The sequence below is a fragment of the Choloepus didactylus genome, chromosome 2, assembly GCF_015220235.1.
Source record: "Choloepus didactylus isolate mChoDid1 chromosome 2, mChoDid1.pri, whole genome shotgun sequence".
In the NCBI taxonomy this organism is placed as follows: domain Eukaryota; kingdom Metazoa; phylum Chordata; class Mammalia; order Pilosa; family Megalonychidae; genus Choloepus; species Choloepus didactylus.
This window is the reverse complement of record NC_051308.1, coordinates 122,025,596-122,041,339: the sequence shown is the minus strand read 5'-3', so window position 1 is coordinate 122,041,339 and position 15,744 is coordinate 122,025,596. Positions and strand designations below refer to the sequence as shown.

At 36.0% G+C, this 15,744-nt stretch overlaps 1 protein-coding gene across 3 annotated transcripts in view; it reads left to right on the top strand.

Moving 5' to 3' along the window:
* MAN1A2 (mannosidase alpha class 1A member 2) overlaps positions 1–15,744 on the top strand; it is a 377,203-nt gene that overhangs the window by 173,746 nt on the left and 187,713 nt on the right. For all 3 annotated transcript variants that reach the window (XR_005215262.1, XM_037826268.1, XM_037826267.1), the window contains exon 6: positions 11,275–11,369. Coding sequence is in view for 2 of the 3 variants with exons in the window: in XM_037826268.1 (XP_037682196.1) it covers positions 11,275–11,369 (95 nt within the window). In the remaining variant the exon portion in view is untranslated. The remainder of the gene's footprint in view (positions 1–11,274; positions 11,370–15,744) is intronic.

Sequence of the window (15,744 nt, the reverse complement as noted above, 5' to 3'; positions counted from 1 at the left end):
AAGGGAAAATAAATTGTTTCAACATTTTTGGAATATAATTTGGCAGTATCAAATAAACATTTTAATTTAAAATATTCTTTTACCCAGCAACCCAGAAATGATAGTGTGGATACATAAACATACTGAGAAGGATATTTCGTTGCAGTACTGTTTGTAGTTACAAATATTTGAAAAAGACCTGAGTATTCATCCATGGTAGAGTAGTTGAATAAATACATACATCTATTACTATAGAATACTGTGGAACCATAAAAATCAGTTTGATATATTTTAACTAGGAGAAATGTTCTTGGTATATTCAGTGTCAATCAAGTTATGCACAATAATTATTGCTTGTGTGTGTATATGTGCTTGTGTTTGTATATCCCTTGAACCAGCTAGCTAACCATTGCAGTATTTTGGGAAACAAATAATGGTAGCTTGGAATAAATTGGGGTTGTAGTGATGATATGGAGAGATGATTCCAAGGGAATTAAGCTCCCTAATTCAAAAGGATTTTGTAAAATTTTGGAGGGGAAATGAGACAGAGGAGTTGTTGATCCTATTTCTGGTTTTTGTCTCTAGATAGTGAACAGTGGAAGAGATTGGGGGAGGAAGATCCTGAATTCATTTTAACTATTTTGAATTTGTAGGGATTTTGTTATATTTTGGTGGAAATAGGGAGTGGCGAGATGTATATATGGGTCTGGTGCTAAGTGAAGAAATTTTGACTAGAAACACAATTTGGGGCTGATAATTGAAAACAAGCAAATATGAAGTTGCCCAGGCAGACAGTTTAGAATAGGAAGTGAAGAGGGCCTAGAATCAAAATCCTAAGTACTGAGGGAAGCAGGGAGATTATGGAATTTTTGAATACTAGGGAAGAAAGTATATGGTGGTTTGAAGCTTTTTACTCCAGAAAAACATTGTAAATAGGACTTCTTGATGAGGCTACTTCAGTTAAATTGTCATCCACTTCATTCAGGATGGGTCTCAGTCCTATTACTGAAGTCCTTTATAAGAGAATGAAATTGAGAGAAAGAGAAAAATCCATGGAAGCAAGAAGCTGAAATCAATGAAACCTGGAAGAGAAGGGAGAGACCAGGAGATGCCACCATGTGCCTTCCCATGTGGCAGAGGAGGCAAGATCACTGACAGCCGGTCTTTGGGAAGAAGGCATTGCCTTGATGATGCCTTGATTTAGACATTTTCCTGGCCTCAAAACCGTAAGCTAGTAAATTCCCATTGTTTAGGCCAACCCAATTCATGGTATTTGCTAAAGCAGCATAGGAAACAAAAACAGTTTGTTGAGGAGCATGTGGTCAATAATGACCAAAAATGTTCTTCCCTCAGTGAATGTAAGACTGATGCTTAGCAAGATCCATTTCAGTGAAATCGTAGGGAACAGAAGCCATATTGGAATAGGTTGAGGAGTGGGTAGGAGGAGAGAAGATGGATATAATAAATTAGACACTCTTGTAAAAATTGGAAAGGTGCTTGTGTTTATGACTTATGTTCTACTGCGGGAGAAACAGATAATAGACAAAAGTGTGCAAGAGTATGTGTACACAGACACATATATCTACACACATATACACTGTCAGTCATAAGTAGGAAAGAGAAAAATAAAACAGGGAAGGGGGATAAGAGTTTGTAATTTTAAGCAGGATACTCAGGGAATGTCTGAGAAGGTAACATTTGTGTAAAGACCTGAAGGAGATGGAATCAGAATCATGGTTCACCCGTGTTGTCACATGTATCCCAGGATGTTCCGCTTTAGGCTGCAGCTTCTCTTCAAAATGTTACTCTCAGTTGCTCTTGGGGCATTTGTATTCTCTTAGATTCTCTGGAGCAAAAGTCTGCTTTCAAAGGCCAGCTCCAAAATGTGTAAGTTGTAGCTCCTCTCTCAGCTCCTATGCGTTCTTCAAAGTGTCCCTCTTGGCTGTAGCAAGCTTCTGGGCCTGTATGGCTCTTTTAAAGTACTCCAGTAAAGCAATCAAGACCCACCCTGAATGGGCGGGACCACTCCTCCATGGAAACTATCCAATCAGAGTTATCACCTACAGTTGGGTGGGTCACATCTCCATGGAAACACTCAATCAACAGTTCCTAACACAATCAACACCAATACATCTGCCCACACAAGACTGCATCAAAGATAATGGCATTTTGGGAGACATAATACATTCAAACTGGCACAACATCCTAAAAGTATAACAGTCATATTTGGTTTGATGCCAACTTTACTTCAACAGCATACACATACTTTTCCTTCACCCTTCTGTCCCCCATATTTCTTTTTTTTTTTTCTTTTAATAAGAAGCTTTGTTTTTAGAGCAGATTCAGGTTTACAGAAAAATTGGACAGAAAGTACAGAGCATTCCCATATATTTCCCCCACATGTAATTTCTCCATTACTAACACACTTTAATGTGGCAGATTTGTTACAGTTGATTAAACAATATTGATACAGTATTAATAACTAACGTCTATAGTTTACATTAGGGTTCACTGTTAGTAGAGCATAATTCTGTGGATTTTTTTTTAATCTTCATTTTATTGAGATATATTCACATACCACGCAGTCATACAAAACAAATCGTACATTCGATTGTTCACAGTACCATTACATAGTTGTACATTCGTCACCTAAATCAATCCCTGACACCTTCATTAGCACACACACAAAAATAACAAGAATGATAATTAAAGTGAAAAAGAGCAATTGAAGTAAAAAAGAACACTGGGTACTTTTGTCTGTTTGTTTGTTTCCTTCCCCTATTTTTCTACTCATCCATCCATAAACTAGACAAAGTGGAGTGTGGTCCTTATGGCTTTCCCAATCCCATTGTCACCCCTCATAAGCTACATTTTTATACAATTGTCTTCTAGATTCATGGGTTCCGGGTTGTAGTTTGATAGTTTCAGGTATCCACCACCAGCTACCCCAATTCTTTAGAACCTATAAAGGGTTGTCTAAATTGTGCGTAAGAGTGCCCACCAGAGTGACCTATGTCTGTACATTGTATGCCTAAAAACATAGATTCATCATTACTTTTTATGTATTTGCATTTTAGCACCTGTCGGAAGTAAGAAGTAGAGTTACATGCCAAACAATACAATACAATAATACTGGCATTTATAATTACTCAAATGGTTACATTTTCCACAGGTCTTTATTTCTTTATGCTGCTTTGAACCTCTGTCTAGTGTCCTATCTTTGCAGTCTGAAGAAATCCCTTAAGCATTCCTTATAGGGCAGGTCTAGTGATGATGAATTATCTCAGCTTTTGTTTATCTGAGAATGTCTTAATCTCTTCCTCATTTTTGAAAGGGAGTCTTGCTGGATATAAAATTCTTGACTGGCAGTTGTTCTCTGTCAACTCTTTAGATATTCCAACTGTGCTGGTTTGTGTGTATCATGTCCCCCAGAAAAAGCCATGTTCTTTGATGCAGTCTTGTGGGGGCAGATGTATTAGTGTTAATTAGGTTGGAACCTTCTGATTGAGTGTTTCCATGGAAATGTGACCCACCCAAATGTGAGTGACACCTTTGATTAGGGTGTGACCTCATGATTGAATGTTCCCATGGAAATGTGGCCCCAGCCATTCATGGTGGGTCTTGATTAGTTCACTAGAGTCCTATAAAAAGAGCTTACAAACAGAGGTTCCTCAGAGCAATTGAGAATGACATTTTGAAGAGGAGCTGCAGCTAAGAGAGGACAAACCACTCCAAGAGCAACATTTTGAAGAACGTCATTTTGAAACACAACCTGGGAGCAAGCAGACGCCAGCCACGTGCCCTCCGAGCTAACAGAGGTTTTCTGGATGCCAGTGGTCATCCTCCAGTGAAGGTACCAATTGTTGATGCCTTACGTTGGACAATTTATGGCCTTAAGACTGTAACTATGTAACCAAATAAACCTCCTTTTATAAAAGCCAATCCATTTCTGGTGTTTTGCATTCTGGCAGCATTAGCAAACTGCAACACCAACTTACTGCTTCTTGCCTCCATGGTTTCTAATGAGAAATCAGAACTCATTTTAATTGGGACTCATCTGTGCATGACACATTGTTTTTCTCTTGCAGTTTTCAGAACTCTTTCCATGCCCTTTGCATTCAATACTGTGATCAATATATGACAGGGTGTATTTTTCCTCATGTGTATCTTTTTTTGGTGTTTTCTGGTCTTCTTCAATATGTATATTCATGTCTTTTCCTCTGAGAACTTCTCTTGTCATTTTTTGAATATTCCTTCTGCCTTTTTCTCTATTTCTTCTCTTTCTAGAGCTCCCATAATGCATATATTGGTTCGCTTGATGGTTTCCCATAGCTATTTTAGGCTATTTCTGCTTTTAATAGTTGTTTTTTCGTTGTGCTCCTTGCTTAACTCATTTTAAGTGTCTTGTCTTCAAGTTCACTGATTCTTTCTTTCTTCCATCTCCAGTCTGCTCTTGAAATCCTTCCATACATTTTTCATTTCTGTTATTGTGGTCTCCAACTCCAGTAGTTTAGTTTGGTTCCTTTTAAAAACTTTCGAAGTCTTTACTGAGATTCTCACATTGCTCATTCATTGTTTTCTTGATATCCTTTAGTTCCTTCTCTGTATTTGAGCATTTTTAAAATAATTTGTAAAAGGCTTTGTTCATTTTGTCCATATTCTGTTCTTCTTTGTGGATGTTTTCTGTATTTTTATCCTCTTCCTTTGGATGGGCTATCATTTCTTGATTCTTTGTTTGTCTTGTACTCTTTTGTTGCCCACTGTACATTTTAATATTTTAAAATGTTAACACTGAGATTTATTCCCTGAGATGTCTGTTTCTTAATTTTGTAACCTGCTGTTGATAAGATAGAGATTTTCTTTAGCTTTAGCCCTTCTATCAGGAAGGTCTGCCCAAGTCAAATACAAAGTGCCATTTTTCTCTCTGTTTCTTTCTTCTCTCTGTGTCTTTTCCTGGGCCTTTGCCTTTGTTTTCAAGTTCCCCTCTTTACAGGTGTTTGGTTGTCAAGACAGACTTCCCTCTCCCAGGTGTTTGAATCTAGCAGTCCTTTGTCCTAGACTCTCCTACTCTATAGTGGATTACACTCCTTTCCTTGTTTCCAGCTGCTTTTGTCTTGGAGGCCAAATTCTGGGAGGAGGGGCATGCCAGAGAGGACTTTCCCAAGTCAGTTTTTCCCAGCCCAAACAGTCTGGCTCCAGTGTGCCCTCGGGAGGTGATTAGGAAGGGCACACAGAAATCTCTTCCCCAGTTCCCCAAAGCTAAGCTTTCTGGGCCTATTCATCAAATGTAGCCCTTCAACGAACTGTCCCCTTTACTTCTGAGGGTCGTAATGTATTTAAGCATCCTTTGCCATGGTCTTTGCCCAGAGTGGTTTGAAACAATGGCTGCTCTTAGAGACATGTCCCCAGTGATCCAAAATTGCTAAAAAATGGGGAAGAGGATTTTTATGTCCCTTTCTGTCACTAGCGAGCTAGTCAGGACCCAGATCCCACAGCGACCTGCTGCAAGAATCTGGGACGGGCACTGGTTAGTGCAGCACTGAGTGATCAATTTATGGTTCTTTACCATAATTTATCAGCCTCTTCCTCCCTCTCTTCTATGGATGCTGTACAGTGTTCTTTTGGCCTCCAGAGTTTCAAAATAGTTGGTTCAGATAGTTCCTTCCTATTTGATAGTTCTTGTGGTGGAAAGTCTGATTCCTGGAGATCCCTTAAGCTATCTTTAAAATCTTCCTCTCACTCATTTTTGAAAGAAATTCTTGCCATTTATAAAGTTCCTGGTTGACAGTTGTTTTCTTTCAGCACTTTAAATATTTCATCTCACTGCTTTCTTGCCTCCATGGTTTCTCATAAGTAGTTGGCACTTAATCTTATTGGAAGTCCCTTGTGCATAACTTGCTGCTTTTTTCTTGCAGCTTTCAGAATGCTCTTACTGTTTTGGGCATTGAGCAATTTGATTACTATGTGTCTGGGCATGATTCTCTTTGAATTTATCCTGTTTGTGTTTTGTTGGGCTTCTTGAATGTACATATTCATTTTTTTTTTTGTTAAATTTGGGTAGGTTTTTTTTGCCATTATTTCTTTGTATGTTCCTTCTACTGCTTTCTCTCTTTCTTCTCTTTCTGGGATCCCCATCATACATTTACTGGTATGCTTGATTGTGTCCCACAAGTCTCTTAGGCTCTGATCATTCTTGTTGAATTATTTTATACCTCTCTTGTTCCTCAACCTGGGCTTTTCAATTGTCTTGTTTTTGATTTCATAGTTTCTTTCTTCTCTTTCCTCCTGTCTGCTTTTGAAACCATATAGGGAATTTTTCATTTCATTTCAGTTATTGTTTTCTTCAACTCCAGTATTTTTCTGGAGTGATCCCAATATTGTTCATGCATTGTTTTCCTCAGAACCTTTAGTTCTTTTTCTTTGCCCTTGTATCTCAAGAAATAATTTAAAGTCTGTTTGGTAATTCCAAAGTCCCCATCTGCCTCTTTGATGGTTTCTGGGTGTTTATCTTGTTCTGTTGGTTGGGCTGCCATTTCTTGATTCTTTGTCTTGTGATCTTTTGATATATATACTATACATTTTAACATTTTAAAGTTTTAATTCTGGTATTTATTCCCTGGCCTGTCTCTTAAGTTTGTATCCAGTTAGTGCTACATCAGAGGTTTTCTTGAAAGTCAGAAGCTAATCAAAACAAACGAATCATGCCAAAAAACAACTTTCATTTTCTTTGCAAATTGTTTCTATTTTGGCTGGTGGTCTTCTTGAGAGTTTAGCCCTCTTATCAAGCAGATCACCCCAAGGCAAATGGGAAGTCCAGGATCGTCTATGTCTTATCTCAGCCAGACTGGAAACAGAGCTAGGGAGCCTGCTTCTTCTCCTGGTCTTTGCTTGGGCTTGTGCTTGCTAGAGGCCTTAAGAATTCCCCATTCACAGTTAACAGAAGTTTGAGCTAACAACTGCTCTATTTCCTTTGGAATAGAACTCTTTCTCCTTCTGGGTGCTCTTTTGAATGACTTTAGTGCATATAGTCCTTTTTTCCCAGGCCATTTCAATTTAGTTGTTTCTCACACTATCACTGCTTTCTGGACAAACTCTAGGAGGGCAAGCCCGAGCCATGTTGCCCAGCAAAGTCTTTCAGATTTCCACTTGAAAGAGTGGCACTGTCATATATTTACCCACACAGGGGCCTCTTTGCTCCCTCTGGCACAAAGCCAGGGATCCACATGGTAGCGCAAGTCGTCTCTATCCTGTGTTGTGGATGGTGTTCCGGAGAGGCCAGCAAGGGCACCAGGAGCTTTTTCTATGGCTTTTCAACTGTGTTTTCTTAGTTACAGCACTTGCTGGGTTAATGTAGCCCTTTAACTGTATTCTGTAGTTTTTAGGAACGTTACTGTCTTTAAGATTCCTCGGCGGCCTTGCCCCAGAGGATTTGTAACATTGGCTGCTGACAGAGTGGGCCCTCATTGATCTGAAGTAGCTGATCAAGGTAGAATTCTGGGATAAGATCACACATCCCCAGAGTCTGGACAGCTGTTTGTTTACATCCCACCCTGGCACCGGCAAGCTGAACCAGCAGTCGTACCTCCAGTACCCACTGCTGCCTGCCATGAGGCTGGGGGAAGGAGGATGATAACTGCTGTAGGGAGTGTGAAACTCATTAGTCTTTATTGCAATTTTCCAGCCACTTCCTCCTGCTCCCACCCCTCCCCAGATGCTGCACAGTATTCCCCTAGATTTCACAGTTTCAAAATTGTGGATTCAGACAGTTCCTGTCAGTTCAATAGTTGTTTTGGTAGGGGGACGATTTCCTGGAGCTCTTCCTACTCCAGCATTTTCCCACAATCCTCTCATATTTCTTCCTAGGACCAATTTTTCCAATTCTAATTCTTCGAAACCTAGGACCAGTTTAGCCTAGTTCTGTTACTATTTGTTCTAATAAAAATAACTGGGAAATTTTACATAATAGATCTCAAATAAATAAAAGTTTTTCTTTAAATCAATGAACTGTTTGGAAGTCTTTATTTAAATACTATTGAGGCTCTTAACTTGTGAAGAGTTGATTTGCTTTCATCATTTTATCAGTAACGGTCCTAGTTGCAGAAAACAGTATCCATTTTATCTAGAGGTTTATTAGAGTGTACTGAGTAGCTACAGAATTTCTGGGAAGGTCGGGAAATCAAGATTTTTTTTGTTACATGCCTAGGAAGCATGTAGCCAGGAGAAATGCCCACCCATACCATGTAGCTGATTGAGCACAAACTCCATTGTCTTTATTGTCCATTTGGTACATATGAAGCTAGGGATTAGTAACTAGAACTTCTATTAGAGATACCACAGAAGAAGCAGACACCTTCACCACTGTGCTTGCAAGAAGATAAGCCTCCGTCATGTGACCCTGCTTCACATTGCTCACTTCTTCCTTCCAAATCTTATGTGGTTGTATATATTTGACATTATTAAGGCAATGTCTAGAACCTCAGCTGGAGTAGAGTCTGAGAAATGTGAAGTATAGTTTTTCATCCTATGTAGTGTATGAAAGGGGGATTTGACTGGGTGTTGAGTTTCTGTCACATTCATAATAAAAGAAATGAAAATAAAAGTAACATGGAATTTTCTTTTTCAACTCAGATTGACAGCAATCAAAAGTTTGATAACGTTTCTTTTATAAAGATATGGGGAAGCAGTCACTTTTGGAAATTACTGGTGGGAGTATAAATTTGTCATACATCTCTGGAGGATATATTGGCACTAGTGTCATTACAAATACATGTGCCCACTGATCAAACAATTCTAATTCCGGAATTTATCTTACATGGCTTCATAGTTTGTAAACCAATAAACTGTCCATGAATAGGGAACTAATTAAGGAAATTGCAACATATCCATACAAGGGAAAATTCTGCAGCGACTGAAAAGAGCAAGCTATTCCTTTGTGGATTGATTTGAAAGTTCTCTGATGTATAATAAGTGAAAGAAACAAGTTCAGAATATAGCATATGATATTCTGTGTTTTAGAGACAGAGAGAGAGAGATTGACTTTGTGTGTCTGTGTTGTGTTTGTGTATGTGTGTAAACTATAACAATTTCTGGGAAGGCCAGGAAAACAAGGTTTTGATGTGACACAGCCAGGAACCACATAAAGAACGCATGCAGCACATACTGTTGACTAGATATTCAAGAAACTGATAGCTGGTTGCGTTGTAGAAGAAGCTGTGTGCTTGAGGGACAGTATTAGAAAAGAGTTTTTTACATGTGTTCTTTAATACCTTTGGTTTTATATTATCTGCCTGCATTGCATACTAAACAATAACTTATTGTAAGTTAGCTGTTGGTATTATCTTCCAAAATATGTTGGTGTAATTGCTGTTGTCTACAAAATATGTTTCTGAAAATAGGGAATTTTCTATTTTTATAAAATATTTATTAAGGAGTTTATGTATTTGTGAGTAAATTAAGATAAGCATACGATATCTTTTCTTAATGGCATTGGGCATTGTTTTCTTTTTGGAAAAATGTCTACTGGAATTGGCTACTATATATGTTAACTTTTATTAATGACACAGGATAATTCAAAATTAGACAATATATCATTGATTACTTCTTGAAGTGAGATGAGAATGCTGTTTAGAAGAAGTTTATATTTGTAAGTCATTTTACCATTTTCATATTAATTTCATACTTACAAAATGTGATATAAAGTGTGATTAAAAATATATGGCATTAACATTAATTATTAGATAAGAACTTGGTCCCTTTGTTCTTATGGTAAACAGAAGCCATTCTCTTTACTGTATGTAACTTGTCTTTACTAATATATAAATGTTAATAGAGAGAACTGTTTGCATTTGCTTTTCTGGGATAAGAGAAGATAATTAAAATTTCTAAATTATGTTTTTCCTTGGGGTTTTTATGTTAAGTAGGTATACAAGGAACTAGTACATTGCAGACATATGAGTGTATCTAATTAAAAATTCTCCTAGGTGGCTCTTATCCTAGTAGAGGAACTTTGCAGAACATCTTAATGTCAGACTTTTTCATCTGCTTTTAATATTTTCTACCCCAATAATGTTGGTGTTCTTTGTTTATCATTATCTTAACTCAAAACCTTGATCCTGGTCTCTGACCTTAGAGTACTTATTCTTTAAAGAATTTAGTAATATTTTATCAAAAATATTTTGCTGTAGTGAAACAGTGAATGCTTAAATATCTGATCAGTTTGGAATCAGTTTGAGAAAGGATAGGCTTGAGGCATATAGGAGAACATGCCACTTTTCCTAATTCAACATTATGATCCAGTAATAGTTTAGAATCGCTCAATCAGTAGTCTCCAAAGTAGGGTACATAAACCCATCAATGGGATATGCTAAGGAAGTATTAGACATTTTACTGTGTACATCTTGATAATAGTACATGATTTTAAAAGTTTGGAGACCACTCATATTTAGGAAATTTGTTGTTTTGGCTATCCGAAAGCAATTTGGACAGGGGCAAAGTATAACTCTTAAGGTGTTTTAGTTTCATAGGCTGCTTAAGCAAATACCATGAAATGGTTCAACTTAAACAGTGGGAATTTATTTGCTCATGGTTTTTAGATGGGGAAAATGTCCACATAAAGGCATCATCAAGTTGATCCTTTCTCCCCAAGACTGTGGTGTTCTGGAATTGGCTGCTGGTGACCCCTTGGTCCTTAGCTTGTCACATATCAGTCTCCTGGTCTCTTCCTTCTCTTCTGGGTTCCCTTTCAACTTCTTGCTTCCTGTGGTTTTCTCTCTATCTACAGTGGGTTCATACCCACAGAAATGGGATTAACTTTAAGAACATGTTTTTCTAGGTTACGTACACTTACCATCACCCAAGGAAAATTAGGAATGTGAACTCAAATGTTTTGTTTCCTTTTTATAATACTGGTTCAATCTTAATGAAAATATTGAGACATAAACATGGTTAGGACATTTATCTACATTAGATTACATCTCTTTCTTTTACTTTGATATTTGAACTTGTATACCTTGGCTGAAAATTCAATATTTTCTCTTAGATTTTTTGCCAGATGAAAATACAGATAATATCGATACCAAATCATGTCCTTCCCTTTCAATTAAATTGTTAAGGTTTTTCTTAGTATTCAGTTTACAAACATTTCTCTGATTGCAGTATGCTCCTTGGTGCCAAAGAGATGCCATCTCTTTTTTCATTACTTCCATGCAGCCAGTACATTGTGCTATGCATCCCATGAGAGATCAGCAAATACTTATTGATGGCTATAGTTTCTGAATATTCATGTTTTTATCTCAGGTATTCAAGATCAAAGCAGTGCAATTGGCTGAGAAACTTCTTCCTGCCTTTAATACACCTACTGGGATTCCCTGGGCAATGGTAAATCTGAAAAGGTAAGCTGAATTTTACCTATGTGGTTATTCCTGATCTGAAGGAATTAGATTAATCGATTTTTTTTTACCTTTTTAGGTTTAGAAACTTGAAATATTCCCCTCACCCTACTGATGAAGAACTTAAATTGTTTTTCTCTGTATATACAGAAAAGCATGCTTCTTTAAAATATTTTCTGATTTTTTTATGTGTCCTTTACTTTGAAACAGTTCACCTTTCTTAGCTTCATTCTAGTTTCTACTAGTTTCTCTAGGTCTAGATTTCTTTTGTTCACCTGTATGATTATAAAATTCTGTTTCTTTTATTTGGCTATTCATTTCCATTTGGTGCTATAATGAATTCAGAGCACTTTCCCTCTCTCCTCTCTCTCTTTCTCCTCCCCCCCGCTCGTTCTCTCTCTTTTAAACACACCTACCGCTGATCTCCTTCTAAGTCAAAATAAAAAACAGTATGCCTAAAAAGCAGGACTTCCTGTTGTTGAATATCTTATGAATGATGACAGACACAATTCAGGATGTTGACTGTAGAGTCCTTATTATAGTACCTAAATTATTGAAGTTCAAAGTGAACTCTTAAAGCATCATTCTTTGGAATTTGTTTCATTCTAATAGAAAACACTGGTTTTCCCTTAGAAATAGATGTAGAGTTTTCTTTGAACAACTTTAGAAATCGTTCAAATTAAAATTAAAATTTGGATTATGTCGATTTATTTTAACTTGCATTTAAAAATTCATGCTCACTGAAATTTTTGCTGCTCATTTCTTCAAATAAAATTTATTATTCATCTTAATGTTGGAGCTTGGGAATTAGGTATTAATTTGACTCTTCTTGAACTCAGACCTTTTAGAGTACAAGTTAGGAGCATTATTTTTCTGGAGGTGTGATTCTGTGTCAACTTAATTTAAAAAGAACAAATCTATTTTAGTCATTTCTTTCTAATGAACTTTATAGAGTTTAGGTTATATTGAGACATCAACATTTAATACTAAACATTAAATCTAACTTTATTCTCAGATTTCATGTACCATATATGTTATATTAATAATTTATATATAGTGTAATAATAATGTAAATTATTTGCATGTAAGGATTAACTGGTTGAAGTTCCAGAGCAACCTCCATGGAAGGATATGGCTGAAGGATGATGTGTACATGTCTGTTCTCTACTTAGTTTCATGATAGATTTTCTGATGCTTTTCTTCATTATTTTTGTCCAATTAACATAACTTTCTTAGATAATTAGAACTTAATTCTGAGACGAAGAAAGACTGGAGGACGTTTTTGTTTGTTTCAGCTACGTAGAAGAAAAGAACTGAAAAATCCAGTTTAAAATGCAGAATATCATACTTTGAGATTAAAGTAGAAAGGTTTTCAAAGACATAGCATTCTATAAGTTTAATTTTCATTTAGCTTCTTTGTATCCATATGAATACATAATTTACTTGAGTTCATAAATCATAAATGTAATTCTTACCTATTTTTCCCTTTTCTTTTTGGCTTGGGTATACCTGTTTATCCCACATAGGCTTTCCCCTAATTTGCTGTCTGAAAGCCAATCTAGTATTGTTCTTTGATGTTTTTCTCTTTTCTTATATTTATCTTCTAAAGTTTGATACACCATACAGAGAAACAAACATATACAGAGGTGGAGCTTTTTTTTATAGCTTGTTTGGATACTTGCTTTTCTGCTTCTTATTTTTCTTACTCAATATCCCTCATGGAAATACTCTTTCAAGGCCTTTTGATGACTGCGTAGTGGGACATGGGATAGTTATACCTTGATTTTTTAGTCATTCAAATACCAATGGAATTGGTTTCCATTTTTTTTTCCACTGTAAAATTGCTACGATAGCATCCTTTTATATATATCCTTGTGTAGAGGAGATTTTCTTTGAAAATGGTTCTCAAGAATATGATTGCTGGGTCAAGAGGTATATGTCTTTTTGTTTTTCAATTATTATTTTAGTCTTTTTTTTAATTACTTTTTTATTTTGAAATTCTTTCAAATTTATAGGACAGTTACAAAACTAATAACAAAACCCATACAGAGAACTCCTATATATGCCTACCCCACACACAGATACCTAGATCCACCAATTTTAACATTTCACCTCATTGGCCCTGTTTCTTCCTCCCCTCACTCCTTACTGCCCCCGCCCCCCCAGACATACAAGCCCCCAGTATGTGCACAAGGATAACTAGGACCGGGAATGTGCACTGGGAGTGTTGGCCCACTCCTGGTGAGGGAAGGGGGAGGGGCCAGCCAGGGCACCAGGAGAGCCTACCACTTTCAAGTAGCCTTTGACTTTATTAGGCTCTTGCTTTGTTTCTGTAATCCTTTAACTGTCTTCTGGAGCTTTCAGAAAGATATTTCTGCCAGTTCTTTCTGGTTGTTCAAAACTTCTGTGGGAGGATGTAGCCCTGAAGCATCTTGATCTTGGCCATCTTGATCAGGGCTGAGCCTATTGTGTAGTCTTCTGGCTTATGTCTCTTTTTATTTTTGTGGGACAGATTCCCAGGGTGGAGTTGCTGGATCAATGAGTGTATGTATTTGTAAATTAAGAGATATCGCCAAAATGTTTATCAAAAAGGCTACAGTACCAGCAGCACTATGTTAGAATACCTAAATGCCTGTAGATATAAGTTGTTTTTAATATTTGACAAACCGGTAACTATGCAATGTTACTCGTTATTTTAATTTATATATTTCTTCTAGTGAATTTGAGCACTTTTTAAAATTAATTTGTTGGTCATTTTGATTTTTTTTGTCAATTGTCTATTTGTAAGCTTTGTTTGGGTTGTTTTTCTGGTTAAATTTTAACAGTGTATTGTAGGTTATAGCATTAATTGTCTTCTTGCTCTGCTTGTCTGTCCACTTTCTTCATAATGTTTTTGTCATTTCAGAATTTTAAATTTTTATGTATTCAGATATCTTTGATAAATTTTGGGTTTAGTCTTGGTTAAGAGATTATCTCCACTTATTGTTTTATAGTCTTGTAGATTTCCATGAAAGCTTTTTATGTTTCTGGTTTTTTTTTCATCATGAAGTATAATGTTCATAGCAGGCTTTTCATCAATTGCCTTTATCAGATTGAGGAATCTCCTATTTCTCTGAGAGGTGCTTTTGTTTTTTTAATAATTAATGGGTGCTGAATGTTGCCAGATACTTTTTTGCCATCTGTGGAGATGATCATAAGGTTTTTCTCCTTTTCTGTCAATATGAGTACATTTCTTTGTAGTATTTCAAATTTTAAACCAACCTTGAACTCCTGGGATATTCCTTGTCTAAAATGTATTATCTTCTTTATATGGATATTCTGGATTTGTTTTCCTAATATTTAGTAGGTACTTTTTCAATTATGTTCATGAAGGATATTCATGAAGGATATTGGTCTGAAATTTTTTTTTTTTTTTTTTTTTAATAATGTTTTTGTCAGGTTTTGGTATTGGAGTTATCTGACTTTATAAAATGGCGTGAGAAATATTTTCTTTTTCTTTGTTGTCTGAAAGAATTTTTGTAATGTTGGTGCTATTTCTTCCTTAAGCGTTTGATAGATTCAGCTGTGGAACTATCCAGATATTAAATTTTCTCTTTGAGAAGGTTTGTATCAAGAAATTCAGTTTTTCTTATAGATATGAGACAGATTTTCCATTTCATTTTGTGCCAGTTTTGGTAAACTGTTTTTTAAGGAATTTGGCCATTTCAGATAAGTTACCAAATTTGTTGGCATAAAGTTGTAAATGTCACTCCTTAATCCTTTCATTTTCCTAGAATCCATTACGATAACCCTGATATTGGTAATTTGTGTTCTCCCTCTATCTGTTCTTATGTCATTCTAGCTAGGCATTTATCCGTTTTCCTAATCTTGTCATGGAACCAGCTTTTGTCTTATTAATTTTCATTATTGTTTGCCTATTTGCCGTTTCATTTATTTCTACTTAATTTTTTATTATTTTCTTCTCTCTACTTACTTGGCGTTATTTTGCTCTTCTTTTCTAGCTTATTATATTGGAAACATAGGTCATTGATTTTAGATTTTTTTCCTTTTTTTCCCCTACTATAAGCAGTTAAAGCTCTAAATTTCTAAGTACTGCTTTTACTGTATCCCAGAAATTTTAATATGTTGTTTTTCATTATCACTCAGTTAAAAATATTTTATAATATCCCTTAGAACTTCTTCTTTGCACAAGGTATTTAGAAATATATTGTTCAATGTGCGAATGTTCAGGGGTTTCTTTAATTTGTTTTTGTTTTGATTTCTAATTTAATTTCATTGTGAAAAGAGGTAAGTCCGTATAGTGTCAATCTTTTTAAATTTATTACAACTTGTTTATGTCCCATGATTTGGCCTTTGGTGGTAAATACACTTAAAAAGA